Here is a 17,653-nt window from a genome sequence, read left to right as displayed (position 1 = left end):
GACCATAAAGCCACAGGATCATCGTAAAATCCCAACTGATTCACTGATATCCTCGGAAGGAAATGAGACAGGCTTCAGGATCCCAGGTTGTGTAATGGAAGTAGGATCTTGGCCTGAGATGTAAATTGGTAAATTAAATTGGTAAAATGGTTCATGTGTCACATGTAGTGAGATACAGTGAAAAACCTGTCTTGCATATGGTCCACACAGATCATTTCATTACAACAGCGCATTGAGGTAGTACAAGGGAAAACAGTAACAGAATGCAGAATAAAGTGTTACAGTTCCAGAGAAAGTGCAGTGCAGGCAGACAATAAGGTGCAAGGCCATAAAGAGGTACATTGTGAGGTCAAGAGTTCATCTTCTCATACTAGGGGACCGTTCAATATTCTTATAACAGTGGGATAGAAGCTGACTTGAGCCTGGTGGTACGTGCTTTCAGGCTTTTGTATCTTCTGGCCAATGGGAGGGGGAACAAGAGAGAATGTCTGGGGTGGGTGGGGTCGCTGCTTTACCAAGGCAGAGAGAAACGTAGACAAAGTCCATAGAGGGGAGGCTGGTGTCCGTGATGTGCTGAGCTGTGTCAACAACTCTCTGCAGTTTCTTGTGGTCATGGGCAGAGCAGTTGCCATATCAAGCTGTGATGCATCCGGACAGGATGCTTTCTATGGTGCATTGATAAAAATTAGTGAGGGTCAAAGGACTCATGCCAAATTTCTTTAGCTTCCTGAGGAAGGAGAGCCACTGGTGAGCTTTCTTGGCTGTGGCGTGGACCAGATGTCTTGGTTTGTTGTTTTGTTCAAGTAATAAATGCAGGAATTGTTGGTGATGTCCTCAGCCATGACCAAAGGAAAAGTCATTTCTTCAGACACCTGTGAAACAACCCTCCTTAGAGAAAGTGGCCGTGGAAATTTCAATGCATTATAAAATATTTCCAGCCTCCTCAGGATTTAAATATATTCTCTATAATATGGATAAAAAGGTTTCTAACGTTAGTAGACAGATGTGTAGACGGGACCAGATTGGGAACAGAAGCTTGTCTTCACCTTCAGTAACGATAAACTCTTGCATAGAATTCAGCGTGAATATGTAGATTTGATCCATTTCATTACTTAAAGAGCTTGGATCTAAAGCTTGAATATTTATGAATTAAATTCCTTGGATTAAATTCTTGACCTAAGAAGGCCAATAGAGATGATTGCAGACTAATCCTAATGTAGAAGCTGACGAACTGCAGGGTCTAAGTGCCGGATATGCAACCAAAGCTTCTTTACCAAGACACTTATCCCAGCCCATCCTGAGAGCTACCCTGCCTAATCCTACGACCAGATTGGGTCTGTGGGACTCTTTAACCAAGTTCTGTTTACTGTGGGGAGGGTTTCTGTCTCTCCCACTCATTCACTCTGTGGCAATAAAACATTTCCCCCTTCCCCCTGAATCCTTCCACATTTCTCCCCCTGGTTTCCGACCCTTCCTGCTGAGGGAAATAGTCTAGATTGACTGTTCCGTGTTACCAGTCCCTCGGGCACCACTCCTGGACCCGGGGGGGGGGGGGGGGGGGGGTGGTGGGTAGCGCTTTGTTGAGAAAAGATACTCAGCACTTCCACCATTTCCTCCCTTGCTTCCTTCGATATTTCTGGATGTATTCCATCTGGGCCTAAAACAAACTGCTGGGAAAAGCTCAGTGGGTCGGGCAGCATCTGTGGAGGCAGAGGGATGGTCCACGGTCGAGACCCTTCATCAGGCATGGAGGGGAGATAGCCGGTACTGGAGATGACAGGTGGAACCTGAAAAGAACCTATCACCCACCAGCCCCTGTTTTGCCCCTCCCTATTTAGTTCCTTTATTATTTTACTTACCGCCTTTTCCCTACTAAATCCACAACATACCATCACTACCTCAGCAGCACTCTCCCACCGATATTCCTTTTATTCTTCACCTTCATTCCCTAAAAGTAAATCCAGAGTTTCCCCTTCCCCAGCTCCCACTATTATTGGGTGATTTGCAGATGGAGGCTCACCCTGTCCCTCCCCACCTTTTCTCACACCCCAAACCTTCTACTGAAAGTGTCCTGCCTGGTTGCATCACGGTCTGGGATGGCAATTCGAATGCGCAGGAACGTAAGAAGCTGCAGAGAGCAGTGAACTCTGCCCAATGCATCACGGGCACATCCCTCCCCACCATCGGGAGTATCTACAGGAGATGCTGCCTCAAGAAGGCAACATCCATTATCAAAGATCCCCACCATCCGGGCTGTGCCATCTCCTCGCAGCTCCCATCAGGCAGGAGGTACAGAAGCCTGAAGTCCCACACCACCAGGTTTGGCAAGGGCCTCTTCCCTTCAACCATTCAGTTCTTGAACAACCCTAATCATTGCATTTTATGACCACTTTGATCACTTTCCACTAAAATGGACTTTGGTTTTTTTTGTTCTAATTGTGTTCTTTCTTGTAAAAATTGTATATAATTTATGTTTAATTTTTGTGAATGCTGCTCATCTGATGCTCTGTGCCTGTGATGCTGCTGCAAGTAAGTTTTCCATTGCACCTGTGCACACATGGACTTGTGCATGTGACAGTAAACTCGACTTTAACTTTGACCTTCCCTCCCCCCTTAATAGCTCCCTCTCTTTCAGTCTCCCCCCTCCTTTTTACACCCACTCTCTTCCTCTCTACTCATCCCTACCACTCCCATTGTCATCTCTAGCCCTTCTCAACCTGAATAGAACCTTTGTATTGGCGTCACCCTGTCATGCTGCCCTGACACTTTTGTGTAAAATATAAGATATCTTTATCAGTCACATGTACATTGAAACACACAGTGAAAGGCATCCTTTGCGTAGAGTGTTCTGGGGGCAGCCCGCAAGTGTCGCCACGCTTCCGGCGCCAACGTAGCATGCCCACAACTTCCTAACCCGTACGTCTTTGGAATGCGGGAGGAAACCGGAGCACCCGGAGGAAACCCACGCAGACACGGGGAGAACACACAAACTCCTTACAGACAGTGGCCGGAATCGAACCCGGGTCACTGGCGCTGTAAAGCGTTACGCTAACGGCACTGTGCATGGTTTAAAGCAGGGCCTGGTTCACATGAGGCATCCCAAGGGGCCAATTGGCACAAGTGTCCTTGGAAGAGACTGACTCGAGATACAAATGACTCTGTGACATTAGTATGTGCTATGTGTCTGTGTCAATAAACTCGACTTTGACTTTGACTTATTATCACAATGGGATCTTCCTGTGCTTGAATTGATTCATAATCCTTCACTGGAAAACCCTCTCTTTCTAAACACCTCTGTACAATTGCAGTCACTTTCCCAGCACCCCAGGGATGATTGACGCAGTGTATATTTGTTCGGGATCGGATACACAGGGACAGTTCCATTCCCTTCAAACTCTGGGATAAGGCAGCTCTCTGGGAATTCTGATGCTGCCTGAGATTATTGACCACAAGAAAACTCTGTTAACTGGAAATACCTTCCACTGAGTAATCCCCTGATGCTAGGAGTAGAGATATTATTACTCCTGGCTTTCAGTTTGTCTTTGTTATTGTGCTTTCTGCTTCAGGACTGTTTGTTCGATACAACCAGTGAGCAGCCATGTCACATGGACTACCCCCAACTGAAATCTCTAACCACTGGTCTCATGTTTAGTCATGGCTGGGTCTGTGGTGTAAATTGAATTTATCTGAAAGCGTAAAATGAATGGTGGTGAGTTGGACACTCATCCAGCTCTCCTGTATGAATTCACAGAGTCGGATCATACAGAAACAGGCCCTTCAGCCCACCAAGTCTGTGCTAACCATCAACCACCTATTTACACTACTCAAGATAAGATAATATATCTTTATTAGTCACATATACATCGAAACACACAGTGAAATACATCTTTTGCGTAGAGTGTTCTGGGGTCAGCCCAGAAGTGTCGCCACGCTTCCGGCACCAACATAGCACGCCCACAACTTGCTAACCTGTACGTCTTTGGAATGCGGGAGGAAACCGGAGCACCCGGAGGAAACCCACGCAGACACGGGGAGAACGTACAAACTCCCTACAGACAACGGCCAGAATTGAACCTGGGTCGCTGGCGCTGTAATAGCGTTATGCTAACTGCCACACTACCTTGCCTGCCCTGTATTGTCCTACATTGATCTCATTTTATTCTCCCCACATTCTCATCAACTTCCCCCCAGATTCTCCCCCTCACCTATACACTGGTTACAATTCACAGTGGCCAATTAACCCACCGACCCGCACATCGTTGGGATGTGGGAGGGAACTGGAACACTCGGGGGAAACCCCCGGGGAGAACGTGCAAACTCCACACACAAAGAGCAGCAAGGCTGGGATTGAACCTGTGTCTCCAGAGCTGGGAATCAGCAGATCTAATCAATGCACCCTTGTGTCACACTAATTCCATGGTAGCAAGGATGAAGAATATGCTCCTGATGGTTGTAGGGACCAGATCATTGGAGGTTTGGAAAGATCGTGGAATTGAGGGCTATGATAGAGGGTTATAATAGAGGGCTTTGAGAGGCACAGATAGGGTAGACAGTCAAGAGTCCTTTTCCCCGGGTCAAATTAGTATTGACCTGGGGAAAAGGGTTGAAGGTGAGAGGGGAAAGTTTAAAGGAGGTTTATTAGGGAAGTTTTCCACACAGAGAGTGGTGGGTGCCCGGAGCAGGCTGCCAGAGGAAGCAGACACGGTAGTGGTGTCTCAAGAGGTATTAAGTGTCTAATACTAGAGGGCATGCATTTAAGGTGAGAGTGAGTACATTCAAAGGAGATGTGTGGGGCAAGTTTTTTTACACAGAGAGTGGTGGGTGCCTGGAATGTGCTGCCAGGGGTGGGGGTGGAGGCAGATACTACAGAGATGCTTAAGAGGCTCTTAGACAGACACATGAACAGGCAGAGAATGGAGGGATACAGACCATGTGCAGGCAGATGGGATTAGTTTAAATTGGCATCATGGTCGTCACGGAGCAAAACCCTTGTGCCAATCTAATTAAGCTAGTAATTAAATGCCTAACTAATTTTATTTTAAAAGCCAAATGAAACTAATCCCTTCTGCCTACACAATGTCTGTATCCCTCCATTCTCTGCACATTCATGCGCCTATCTAAAACCCCTCTATCATATCTGCCTCCACCATCACCCCTGGCAGCACATCCCAGGCACCCACTGCTCTCTGTGTAAAAAACGTGCCCCGCACACCCCCTTTGAATGTACTCCTTTTCACCTTAAAGGTATGCCCTCTAATATTAGACATTTAATACCAGAGGGTAATTAACGATATGTCTTTGAAATGTGGGAGGAAGCTGGAACAAGGAGGAAAATCCAGCACCTGAGGTCAGGATCGAACCTGTGTCCCTGGAGCTGTGAGGCAGCAACTCTGCTCACTGCACGACCTGGAAGAGCTGAGGCAATAAATTTTTAATGCATGTGAGACAAAGACTTGGAGGCAGATAAGTTAATTCCTCATTCTAATTTGATTTCACTTTGCAAACAATACAAGCTGACTGCTTGCATCGCCGCCTGGTACAGAGGCTCCAATGCACAGGATCGCAAGAGGCTGCAGAGGGTTGTAGACTCAGCCAGCTCCATCACATGCACAACAATCCACACCATCGAGGATGTCTTCAAGAGGCGGTGCCTCAAGAAGGCGGCATCCATCATTAAGGACCCTCAGCACCCGGGACATGCCCTCTTCTCGTTACTACCATCGGGGAGGAGGTACAGGAGCCTGAAGACCCACACTCAACGATTCAGGAACAGCTTCTTCCCTTCCGCCATCAGATTCCTGAACGGTCTGTGAACCCACGAATACTACCCTTTTTATTGGACTACTTAGTTATTTTGTAATTTCTAGTATTTGTATGTCTTGCACTGTACCTCTGCAGCAAAACAACACAGTTCAACTCAGTGATAATAAACCTGGTTCTGATTCTGAAGCTGACCTGGAGGAGTAGATAGGGATAGGGGAATAAGGATAAAGGAAGGGCAACAGGGAGAGGGACGTAGACCTTGTATATCCTTCAACACATAAGCAATAGATGGAGGGACGATGGAGTAAGGTAAAGAAAGGGATGAGGGAGTAAAGTGAGAGTGTGAGGGGACGCGAGAGACAGAAGATTTATCAGAACCTGAGGGGCAACTTCTTCACCCAGAGGGTGGTCCAGATATGGAACGAGCTGCCAGAGGAAGTGGTTGAGGCAGGTACATGAACAACATTTAAAAGACACTTGGATAGGAAGGGTTCAGATGGATATGGGCCAAACAGGGGCAAATGGGACTAACTTGGGTAGGTATCTTGGTCGGCATGGGAGGGTTGGGCCGAAGGGCCTGCTTCCCTGCTGTGCGACTCTGTGACTCTGAAGCAGCAAATGGAGCTGCTCAGCAGGTCAGGCAGCACCTGTGGAGAGAGAATCAAGACGTTTCAGGTCAATGACCTCTCATCAGAAACTCAGCAGGTCGAGCAGCATCTGTGGGGGGGGAAAGGAATTGTTGACGTTTTGGGTCCTGATGCAGGGTTTTGACCCGAAACGTCGACAGTTTCTTTCCCCCCACACAGATGCTACTCGACCTGCAGGGTTCCTCTGGCAGATTGTTTGCTGCTCCAGGTTCCAGCACCTGCAGTCTCCTGTGTCTCCAGCCTTCGTCAGAAGCCAGGAGAGTTAGAAATAAAACACATTTTAAGATGCAGAGAGAGCTGAGAATGGAAAGCTTGTGATAGGACAGAGGGCAGGAGAGATGGCATTGCAAAGAGGAGCTGACATCTCCATCTGAAGGAGAAAGGTGCAGCGTAGTGAACAGATGTAGGTCTGCAGGAGGTGTGAATAGAGGACCGATTCCTGACATTTCCAGCAGAAAAGCCCTGAATCCTGAATACCTGAGTTAAATCGCCTGAAGTTGCTCATTCTATGAAGCTGTAAAGTGCCTGGTTGGAAGATGAGCTGTTGTTCCTTGAACCTAATTGGGTTTTGTTGGAAAAGTTCAGAGCTCATTGACAGAGGGGTAAAGGTGGGAGTGGGATGGGGTATTAAATGAGGGGTTGGGATGAGTGAGGGAACTGGGGAAGTATCTAGGAAGGGAACAGTTGAATGTTCCCCACACCCTCCCTCCAAGAACAGCCTGTGGCCATGAGTGAGTTAGCTTCACACCACTTGGGCCCAGCTGATGGGAACATACAGATACAGTGAGAACCAGCGGAAAAAGCAGTGAATGTAAGTAAGAAGAGGTTCAGAAACTCAATGGGCTCTAGACTTTGCCAGCAAAACTCAACGTAGGTTCAAGGAACAATACCTCATCTTCCAACCTAGTACTTTACAGCTTCATTTAATCAGCAATTTCAAGCGAAACAGAAAGGTGAATGCAATGGGTGAGTTATGAGATATGAAGACCGCCTTCTCCAGATAACACAATAGGTGAAGAGGGACACATTGCAAAATTGTCTGTCCTGTCACCATCTTTGCATTGTAAGTTTATAAAAGAGAACTGCCCTGTAACATTGGCTCCAATAGCATCCTCCTCTCCTCCCAGCACTGGAGGCTCCACACTGCCAACACTGGCAAGAGGATGTAATTACCATGTGACACGTTTACATAGCCATACAACAGAAGATATCTTTATTAGTCACAAGTACATCGAAACACACAGTGAAATGCATCTTTGTGTAGGCTGTGCTGGGGGCAGCCCGCAAGTGTCGCCACGCTTCCAGCGCCAACATACCATGCCCACAACTTCCTAACCCCTACATCTTTGGAATGTGGGAGGAAACCAGAGCACCCAGAGGAAACCCACGCAGTCACAGAGAAAATGTACAAACTCCTTACAGACAGCGGCCGGAATTGAACCCAGGTCTCTGGCACTGTAATAGCGTTATGCTAACTGCTACACCACTTTGCCGCCCTACATAGAACATAGAACATAGAACAGTACAGCACAGGAACAGGCCCTTCGGCCCACGATGTTGTACCGATCATATTACACTAGTAAATAAATGCCTACTAAACTAATCCCCTCTGTCTACACAATGTCCGTATCCCTCCATTCTCTTCATATTCATGCGCCTATCTAAAACACCTCTATCATATCTGCCTCCATCACCACCCCTGGCAGCACATTCCAGACATTCACCAATCTATGTGTAAAAAACTTGCCCCACACATCTCATTTGAACTTTCCCCCCTCACCTTAAATGCATGCCCTCTAGAATTAGGGATTTCGACCCTCGGTAAAAGACACCAGCTGTCTACTCTGTCTATGCCTCTCATAATCTTATAAACTTCTGTCAGGTCTCCCCTCAGCCTCCGCTGCTCCAGAGAAAACAATTCTGGCTTTTGTCCCTTTCCTATCCAGTCCTGATGAAGGGTCTCGAGCCAGAAACTTGACTGTTCAATATCCCTCCATGGATGCTGCCTGACCTGCTGAGTTCCTCCAGCATTTTATGTGTGTTGCTCCGGAGAAAACAACCCTAGTTTGTCCAACCTCTCCTCATAGCACATGCCCTCTAATCCAGGCAGCATCCTGGTGAACCTCTTCTGCACCCTCTCTGAAGCCTCCACATCCTTCCTGTAATGGGGTGACCAGAATTGAATGCAATACTCCAGATGTGGCCCAACCAGAGTTTTATAAAGCTGCAATACAACTTCCTGACTCTTGAACTCAGTGCCTCGACCAATAAAGGCAAGCATGCCATATGCCTTCTTTACCGCCCTATCAACCTGTGCAGCCAGTTCCATTATAAATGCTAGGCGACCCCTGCTTTATAGCTGTTTGGGTAATGGGAATTTGTCCTTACAGAACTCACAAATCACAGCCAAAATATCTGAGGTATGGAATAAAAATTTGCTCTCAGAGTATTTATGTGTCGATTTCTATTTTTTTCTCAGCTTGCATTTCTTGACCCGTGTGCAGATGACATGGCTTCAAGTTGGAAAATCATGATACTGATGGTTTTCTGGGAACGCAGCTTCCCTGTATTGTGGGGGTCCCCTGTACTTAAAATGAGTGGGTTTACAATGTTTTGCAATAGAACATAGAACAGTGCAGCAAGGAACAGACCCTTCAGCCCACAATGTCTGTGCTGACCATGATGCCAATCTAAACTAATCCCATCTGCCTGCACGTGATCCGTATCCCTCCATTCCCTGCCTGTTCATGTGTCTGTAAATGCCTCTTAAACATTGATATTGCATCCTCCACCATTTCCCTTGGCAGCCCATCCTAGGCACTCACCGCTCTCTGTGTAAAAAAACTTCCATGCACATCCCATTTGAGCTTTCCCCCTCTCAGTTTAAAATAATGCCCTCTAGTATTCTGCACTTCTATCCTGGGGAAAAGACTCTGGCTGTCTACCCTATCTAAGCCTCTCATAATTTTATAAACCTCTATCAGTCCTCCCCTCAGCTCCAGAGAAAACAACCCAAGTTTGTCCAACCTTTCCTCATAATCCAGGCAGCATCCTGGTGAACCTCTTCTGCACCCTCTCCAAAGCCTCCACATCCTTCCTGTAATGGGGCAACCAGAACTGCACACAATGCTCCAAGTGTGGCCAAACTGAAGTGTTATACAGCTGCAACATGACTTCCCGACTTTTATGCTCCTCACCCAACCAATGGAGGCAAGTATACCATACACCGCCTTTACCACCCATTCTGCTTGTGTGGGAGTTATGGACTTTCACCCCAAGATCCCTCTGTACGTCGATGCTCCTAAGGGTCTTGCAATTTACTGTATACTTTTCTCTTACGTTTGACCGTCCAGAGTGCAACACCTCACACTTGTCTGGATTAAACAGCATCTACCATTTCCTTGCCTACATTTTCAACTGGTCTATATCCTGCTGAATCCTTTGATAACCTCCTCATTCTCCACAACTCTGCCAATTGTTGTCTCATCTATAGACTACTAATCATCATACCTACATTATTGTCCAAACCATTTATATGAGTCACATACAACAGAGGTCCCAACACCAATCCCTGCGGAACACCACTGGTCACAGACCTCCAGTCAGAATAACACCCCTCTACCACGACCCTCTGTCTTCTACGGCCAAACCAATTCTGAATCCAATCTACCAAGTCTCCATGGAACTGAAATGTGTTGGACATCTCTTATCTTATCTTACATTATCTTATCTCTTATCTTACATGTATCCAAAGTACCCAATTAGCCTTTCTCTCTCACTCTGCTTCTCCTCAAGTAGTTTTGGCTACTTAACTGGGCCACTGAAGGTGGTAAACTTGCATTTTATTCAGTTTGGAGAAAAATTGTGTTCGGTACAAAATCCATGCACATCACAGAACTGAGGCCACTTTGTAAAAAAGAAACAATTCCATTGGTTTTGAGTGTAAATTATGCATTCAAAATGTTTTAATTTTGTCCAGATTATCCTGAACAGTATTAACTCTCAGTCTGCATCACTGTGAAATAAACGTGCAATTTAAAATAGAAGGGAAACTCTCTCGAGCAGCCATATTCTTCTATCAGGCAATCATGGGCATTGGGTGAATGACTTGTGAGTTTCAGCTTGTCAGAACAAGCAGCTTGCTTTTGATTTACTGGGAGATTGATGAGATTCTGACTCTTATCCAAGGCAGCTTGTATCCCCTGGGAAAGTTAGGGGTTCATTCTACCTTCTGTTGTACAAATGTTTGCAAAAGGAAAGATCCCCTTTAGGAACCCCAGCCCTTTTGTATCAATAAACAGGTCGTTATCACCTCATTCTTTGTGAGATCTTGCTGTGTCAAATCGCTGTGTTTCCTACACTAAGTTTCAAATGAACTCCTTTGGCAGCAATAAAAGCTACAAACACTCAGCAGGTCAAGCAGCAGCCGTGGAGAGAGAAACACAGCCAACGTTTCAGGTTGAAGAGTTCTGACAATGGGTCTATTAGCTTGTTTTCTCTTTCCACAGGTGACAGAGGGTCTCCGATCTGAATTGTTGATTCTGTTCCTCTCTCTCCACAGATGCTGCCTGACCTGCTGAGTGGTTCCAGTAATTTTTGTTTTTATTTCAGATTTGCGGCATCTGCAGTTGTTTGGATTTTCACCCTGTGGCAATAAAGCACTTGGCACATAAATGGCGCTATGTGAATGCAGTCTTCCACACAAGTGGAAGCATCTCCTCCACCTGTATCTTTTCATGTCCTTTCGTAATCTTAGAGAACCACATCAGGTCTTCCCTCACCCTTGTCTTTTCTATAGGTGGGGGGGGGAAGGGGTTGGGGGGGTGGGTGTGAATAGTACAGAAGAGGAGCTGCAGCTTGGGACAGAGCAGCCATGATCATATTGAATGGTACGGCAGGTTGAGGGGATGACTGGCCTACTCCTGCTCCTATTTTCTTAAGTTCTTATACACAGCAAGGTCCAGCCTCTTTGGTCTTTTCAGGTGAGTACAACCTCCCAGTGTCTTTGTGTTCTTGTCCTTTCTTACGATTGTACATTAACCAACTAAGATGGAGCGGTCATGTTGTTCGGATGAAAGACGAACGTCTGCCGAAACAAATCTTCTACTCCCAGCTTAAAGCAGGCAAACGTAAAAGAGGCGGACAACAGAAGAGATTCAAAGACGTCTTAAAAGCCAACATGAAGAAATGTAACATCGACATCAATACTTGGGAAACCGGTGCCAAGGAGAGGAAACTCTGACAAACCATCATCCGAGAAGGAACAGCAACTTTCGAAGCCGACAGATGTGCAGAATTAGAGGAAAAGAGAAGAAAATGGAAAGAGAGGCAGCTACAACCAGAGCCTGGTCCGCCGTCTGGAACGACCTGTCCTGAATGCGGAAGAACTTTCAGAGCCAAGATTGGACTCATAAGCCACTTGAGAGCCCACAAATAGATCGACGGAATGAAGACCATCATCCTCGACCTTGAGGGATAGCCACGACGGCAACCACGACATGAACCAACCGGCACAACCCCAATCACTACAGTTTGGCAACACTATGACCACTTTGATCACTTTGCACAGTAATGGGCTTTGTTTTTTGTTCTAATTGTGTTCTTTCTTGTAAAAATTGTGTATAATTTATGTTTTTCTTGTGAACGGCATATGTCAGTGATGATAAACCTGATTCTGAATGCTGCTCATCTGATGCTCTGTGCCTGTGACGCTGCTGCAAGTAAGTTTTCATTGCACTCGAGCACACATGGACTTGTGCATGTGACAATAAACTTGACTTTGACTCTGACATTGGCTTTATAAGAGCAACAGTGCATGGTGGTCTAAGTCAAGGTCACAGGAGGGTGTAATCTTTGGGTTTAGGACATTGAAGTCATAGAGTTTTACAGCATGGAAACAGGCCCTTTGGCCCAACTCATCCATGCCGAACAAAATGCTTTCCTGAGTTAGTCCCATTTGTCCGCATTTGGCCCATATCCCTCTAAACCTTTCCCATCCATGTACCTGTCCAAGTGCCTTTTAAGTGTTGTAATTGTAGTTAAATGGTGGTCCTCAGGAACTTGGACAGGGCGAATTACTTAGCAACCATTTTCCCTGTGAGCTCACCATGAGGTTTACTCACACAAGGAGAATGTGACTGAGGTTTAGTCGCACGAGTTGCTTCCTGTTCCTGCCTTCACTCCCTTTCCCTCCCCCAGCTGAGATTTTCTTGTTTTACTGCTCATGATGTATCTTTCTCGTGGGAATACTTGCTCAGCCCAGGTCAATCCGAACCCCAGTGACAGCCAACGGGGCTCGCTTGAAGAGTGGTCATTGCTGCAGAGGGGGAGAAAAGGCAGCAGGCAGTCTGTGCACAGAAGATCCCACAAAAAAGAAAGCCATCTTGTTTATGTCTGTTTGCCCCACGTCCTTTCACAGCCTCAATTTCAGTCTTGACTTCCAATGTCGTGAGACTTCCAGGGGAGAAAACTAATAGTATTTACTGCACAGAAACAGGCCAGAGACACAAGAGACTCCAGATGCTGGAATCTGGAGCAACACACAAAACGCTGGAGGAACACAGCGGGTCGGGCAGCATCTGTGGAGGGAAATGGGCAGTCGACATTTTGGGCCGAGACCCTTCATCAGGACTGGTTCCCCTTCCTCTGGATCTGAACTGGATGTGCAGTCCAGGTGAAGGGTCTCGACCCGAAATGTCGACTGCCCATTTCCCTCCACAGGTGCTGCCTGACCTGCTGAGTTCCTCCAGCACTTTGTTTTTTTGGCACATTTGGCCCAACTTGTTCCTGCTGGAGATGATATTCCACTTCAGCTCATGCCATCACTGTGACCTTTTCCTTCTCGTTCCATGTGTTTGTCGGACTTTCCCTTGCCTGTCCCCATCCCAACTTCTCCCTGTGGTGGTATATTCTACCCACTCGTACACAGAATGGTTCTCCAGAGCTCCTGATTGCAATTAATGGCCATTAATTTCAACCCCCCACCTCTTTATGATCTCAATGAACTGTCATCCCTCTGTTCCCCAGGTAGAAGACCCAGCCTTGTGTGATGTGGACATCATAGCACTGCTAGGAGATTGTAGGAGGATCTATCAATAAACAGTCTGCTGGAAGAACTCAACGGGTCGAGCAGCACCTGTCCGAGGAAAGGAATTGTCGATGTTTCAGGTCGAAACCCTGCATCAGGACTGGGATTGGAGAAGGGAGATGGCCGGTATAAGGTGGAGAGGGGGAGGGGTGAGAAAGGATCTATCAGCCAGGACAAGAACAGGAACTGCTGGAAATTCTATAGATGTACGGTGGAGAGCATTCTGAGTGGTTGCATCACCGCCTGGTATGGAGGCTTCAGTGTGCAGGATCGCAAGAGGCTGCAGAGGGTTGTAGACTCAACCAGCTCCATCACAGGCACAACCCTCCCCACCATCGAGGACATCTTCAAGAGGCGGTGCCTCAAGAAGGTGGCATCCATCAATAAGGACCCTCACCACCCGGGACATGCTCTCTTCTCGTTACTACCATCGGGGAGGAGGTACAGGAGCCTGAAGACCCACACTCTATGTTTCAGGAACAGCTTCTTCCCCTCCACCATCAGATTTCTGAACGGTCCATGAACCCATGAACACTACCTCGTTATTCCTACTTTTTTCTGCACTATTTATTTATTTTGTAATTTATAGCAATTTTTATGTCTTTGCACTGTACTGCTGTTGCAAAACAACAAATTTCATGTCATATAAGTCAGTGATAATAAATCTGATTCTGATACTCAGCTGGTCAGGCTGCATCTGTGGAGAAGGAGACAGAGTTTCAGACTGATGACCTTTAAACAGCGCCAGGTCAGCAACCCGAATCATTAACTCAGCTTCTCTCTCCACAGTTGCTGCCTGACCAGCTGGATATTTCCAGAATTTCTTGTTTTTATTTTAGATTAACAGCATCTGCAGTTGTTTGCCACGTAACTGGGAGTTATACAGCTGGCAGAGCATTTGAAGAAAGTCTGGCGCCTTTAAAAAAAAGTGAATTCAAAGATCTTCACCTTTTGCTTTGATTTTTATCTGCACACTGCTTTATTGAGACAGTGGAGCTCCTTCTCAGAGAGTTCGTGAACACGTCCCCCTTGGATGGGTGAACTGGAAGACCAAGAGGTGCCGACTGTGACTGGGTGAAGATGTGTGGTGTCACCTCCCCCGGGCTCGCGTTATTTACAGAGCACCTGCCCGCTTTCTCCTGCCCCTCCTCTGCTCCTGCAGAGTCCCTTTCGCTAGTCCGTGACAGAGAGCGTTCGCCTGCTGGTAGAGCAACATCAGCTGCTGCAGATACTGTTGACCGACACCAGTCCCGGGTCGACCAGACCCATCTCCTCGTGCTCGTTGACGCACAGGCGGTAGCCGCAGCCCCTCTTCCTGGGCAGGGGGACGGCTCCTCCAGCCCCCGTCCCTCGCTGGGGCCTGGGGCTAGGGGGCAGGAGGAAGCCCACGCTGCCCGCGATCAGCATGTGCCAGATGCTGTGGATGTAGAAATAGTTGCCCTCGGTCTCCACGAAGGCGTAGAGCGCCACGGCGGAGGTGGCGATGACGGTGCCAGGGAAGAGGTAGAAGACCCAGCGTTTCCAGGTGGGGGGGTAACAGTGCCGTCTGCGGATAGCCCGTACCGTCTGTAAGAGAAGGAGCAGCTCGCTGTTAGACCTTCTGAGGATGGCGGGGCCACAGCTGGAGGACTGCATGCAGTGCTGGTCACCACAATATAGGAAGGTCCTGATTGCACTGGACAGGGTGTACATACATAGAACACAGAACATAGAACACGGAACATAGAACATGGAACTACAGCATGGGAACAGGCCCTTCAGCCCACCATTATTTTTTCCCTTTACTATTCCTTAGGGCAGGCACGGTAGTGTAGCGGTTAACGTAACGTTATTACAGCGCCAGCGACCCAGGTTCAATTCCGGCCGCTGTCTGTAAGGAGTTTGTATGTTCTCCCCGTGTCTGCGTGGGTTTCCTCTGGGTGCTCCGGTTTCCTCCCACATTCCAAAGACGTACGGGTTAGGAAGTTGTGGGCATGCTATGTTGGTGCCAGAAGCATGGCGACTCTTGCGGGCTGCCCCCAGAACACTCTACGCAAAAGATGCATTTCACTGTGAGTTTCGATGTACATGTGACTAATAAAGATATCTTGTTTTGTCTTGTCTGTGCCGAACACAACGCCAGATTAAACCAACTCCCTTCTGCCTGCTCATGATTCACATCCCTCCGTCCCCTGCGTATTCGTGTGTCTGTCCAAATGCCTCTTAAACACCTCTATATGCGCCTATCTAACACACCCCTATCGTATCTGCCTCCACCACCACCCCTGGCAGCACATTCCAGGCATCCACCGCTCTCTGTGTAAAAATACTTGCCCCACACATTTCTTTTAAACATTCCCCCTCCCACTGTAAAGCTATGCTTTGCATTTGACATTTCTACCCTGGGGAAAAGCTTCTGACTGTCTACTCTATCTGTGCTTCTCATAATTTTATAAACCTCTATCAGGTCTCCCCTCAGCCTCCGCTGCTCCTGAGAAACTAACCCAAGTTTGTCCAACTTCTCCTTACAGCTCATACCTTCTAATCCAGGCAGCATCCTGGTGAACCTCTTCTGCACCCTCTCCAAAGCCTCCACGTCCTTCCTGTAATGGGGCAACTCTGCCACAGAGGGTCATGAAGGCTCACCCACTGAGATCAACAGGTCTCTGGGTAGGAAGGGAATCAAGGGGTACTGGGGTAATGCAGGGAAATGGCACGGAGGTCGATGAGCCATGGGCTGGACAAATGGTGTTCCAGGCTCAAGAGGCTGAATGGTCCCATTGTTATTTTCTTATGTTTACAGACGGATGTAAAGCTGTGCTTTGAGGTCTTCTGCATCTCACCAACAGGTAGTGAGGATCATCTAATGTCTCTGTGAAGAGAGGACAGCCTTGGCAGGACAGAACCCATCGCTACTCAACTACATGATGTGCGTGAGGTGGACCCATAACCGAGGGACCCGGGGATCCAGTGAGCTGATGGTGTGAGCAGAACCTGTAGCACAAGCCAACCGACGAAAAACACGATGATGCTGGAGGAACTCAGCAGGCCTGAGGGGGCAGTGTACATGCACCTGTCTACATCAATGGTGCTGAGGTCGAGAGGGTTGACAGTTTCAAGTTCCTGGGAGTGAACATCACCAACAACCTGTCCTGGTCAAATCACGTAGATGCCACAGCCAAGAAAGCTCACCAGTGCCTCTACTTCCTCAGGAGGCTAAAGAAATTTGGTTTGTCCCCTTTGACTTCCACCAACTTTTACCGATGCACCATTGAAAGCATCCTATCTGGATGTATCACGGCTTGGTACGGCAACTGCTCTGCCCAGGACCGCAAGAAGCTGCAGAGAGTTGTGGACACAGCCCAGCACATCACGGACACCAGTCTCCCCTCCTTGGACTCTGTCTTTACCTCTCGCTGTCTTGGTGAAGCAGCCAGCATAATCAAAGACCCCACCCACCCGGGTCATTCTCTCTTCTCTCCTCTTCCATCGTGTAGAAGATACAGGAGCCTGAGGGCACGTAGCACCAGACTTAAGGACAGCTTCTACCCCACTGTGATAAGACTATTGAACGGTTCCCTTATACAATGAGATGGACTCTGACCTCATGATCTACCTTGTTGTGACCTTGCCCTTATTGTACTGCACTTTCTCTGTAGCTGTGACACTTTACTCTGTACTGTTATTATTTTTACCTGTACTACATCAATGCACTCTGTACTAACTCAATGTAACTGCACTGTGTAATGAATTGACCTGTATGATTGGTTTGTAAGATAAGCTTTTCACTGTAACTCGGTACAAGTGACAATAATAAACCAATACCAATACCAGGCAGCATCTGTGGAGAAAAGCAGGTGGTCAATGTTTCGGGTCAGGACCTTTCTTCAGGACTGAAGATAGGAAAAGGGGAAGTCCAATATATAGGAGGGAAAAGCAGAGCAGTGATAGGTGGACAAAAGAGGAGAGGAGGGGTGGGCACAGGGTGGTGATAGGTAGATGCAGGTAAGAGATAGTGATGGGCAGGTGCGGGGGAGGAGGGGAGAGCAGATCCACCAGGGGATGGGTCAAAGGTAAGGAGAGAGAGAGAAAAAAAGAGAGGCTAGGAATGGGAAGAAGAGAAGAAGCGTGGTGGGGGGGGGGGGGAGGTTTATGGGGAAGGAGGGAGGGGATGACC

At 47.6% G+C, this 17,653-nt stretch overlaps 1 protein-coding gene across 2 annotated transcripts in view; it reads right to left on the bottom strand.

The window, feature by feature from the left end:
• Positions 1-13,255: 13,255 nt before the first annotated feature.
• Positions 13,256-17,653, bottom strand: part of tmem8b (transmembrane protein 8B) — a 97,513-nt gene continuing 93,115 nt past the window's right edge. For both annotated transcript variants that reach the window (XM_052019880.1, XM_052019881.1), the window contains exon 13: positions 13,256-15,063. In XM_052019880.1, coding sequence (XP_051875840.1) covers positions 14,713-15,063 — 351 coding nt within the window. In that variant the 3' untranslated portion in view covers positions 13,256-14,712. The remainder of the gene's footprint in view (positions 15,064-17,653) is intronic.

The sequence above is a fragment of the Pristis pectinata genome, chromosome 7, assembly GCF_009764475.1.
Source record: "Pristis pectinata isolate sPriPec2 chromosome 7, sPriPec2.1.pri, whole genome shotgun sequence".
Classification (NCBI taxonomy): domain Eukaryota; kingdom Metazoa; phylum Chordata; class Chondrichthyes; order Rhinopristiformes; family Pristidae; genus Pristis; species Pristis pectinata.
The sequence above is the reverse complement of the archived record's forward strand: the minus strand, read 5'-3'. Positions and strand labels throughout refer to the sequence as shown.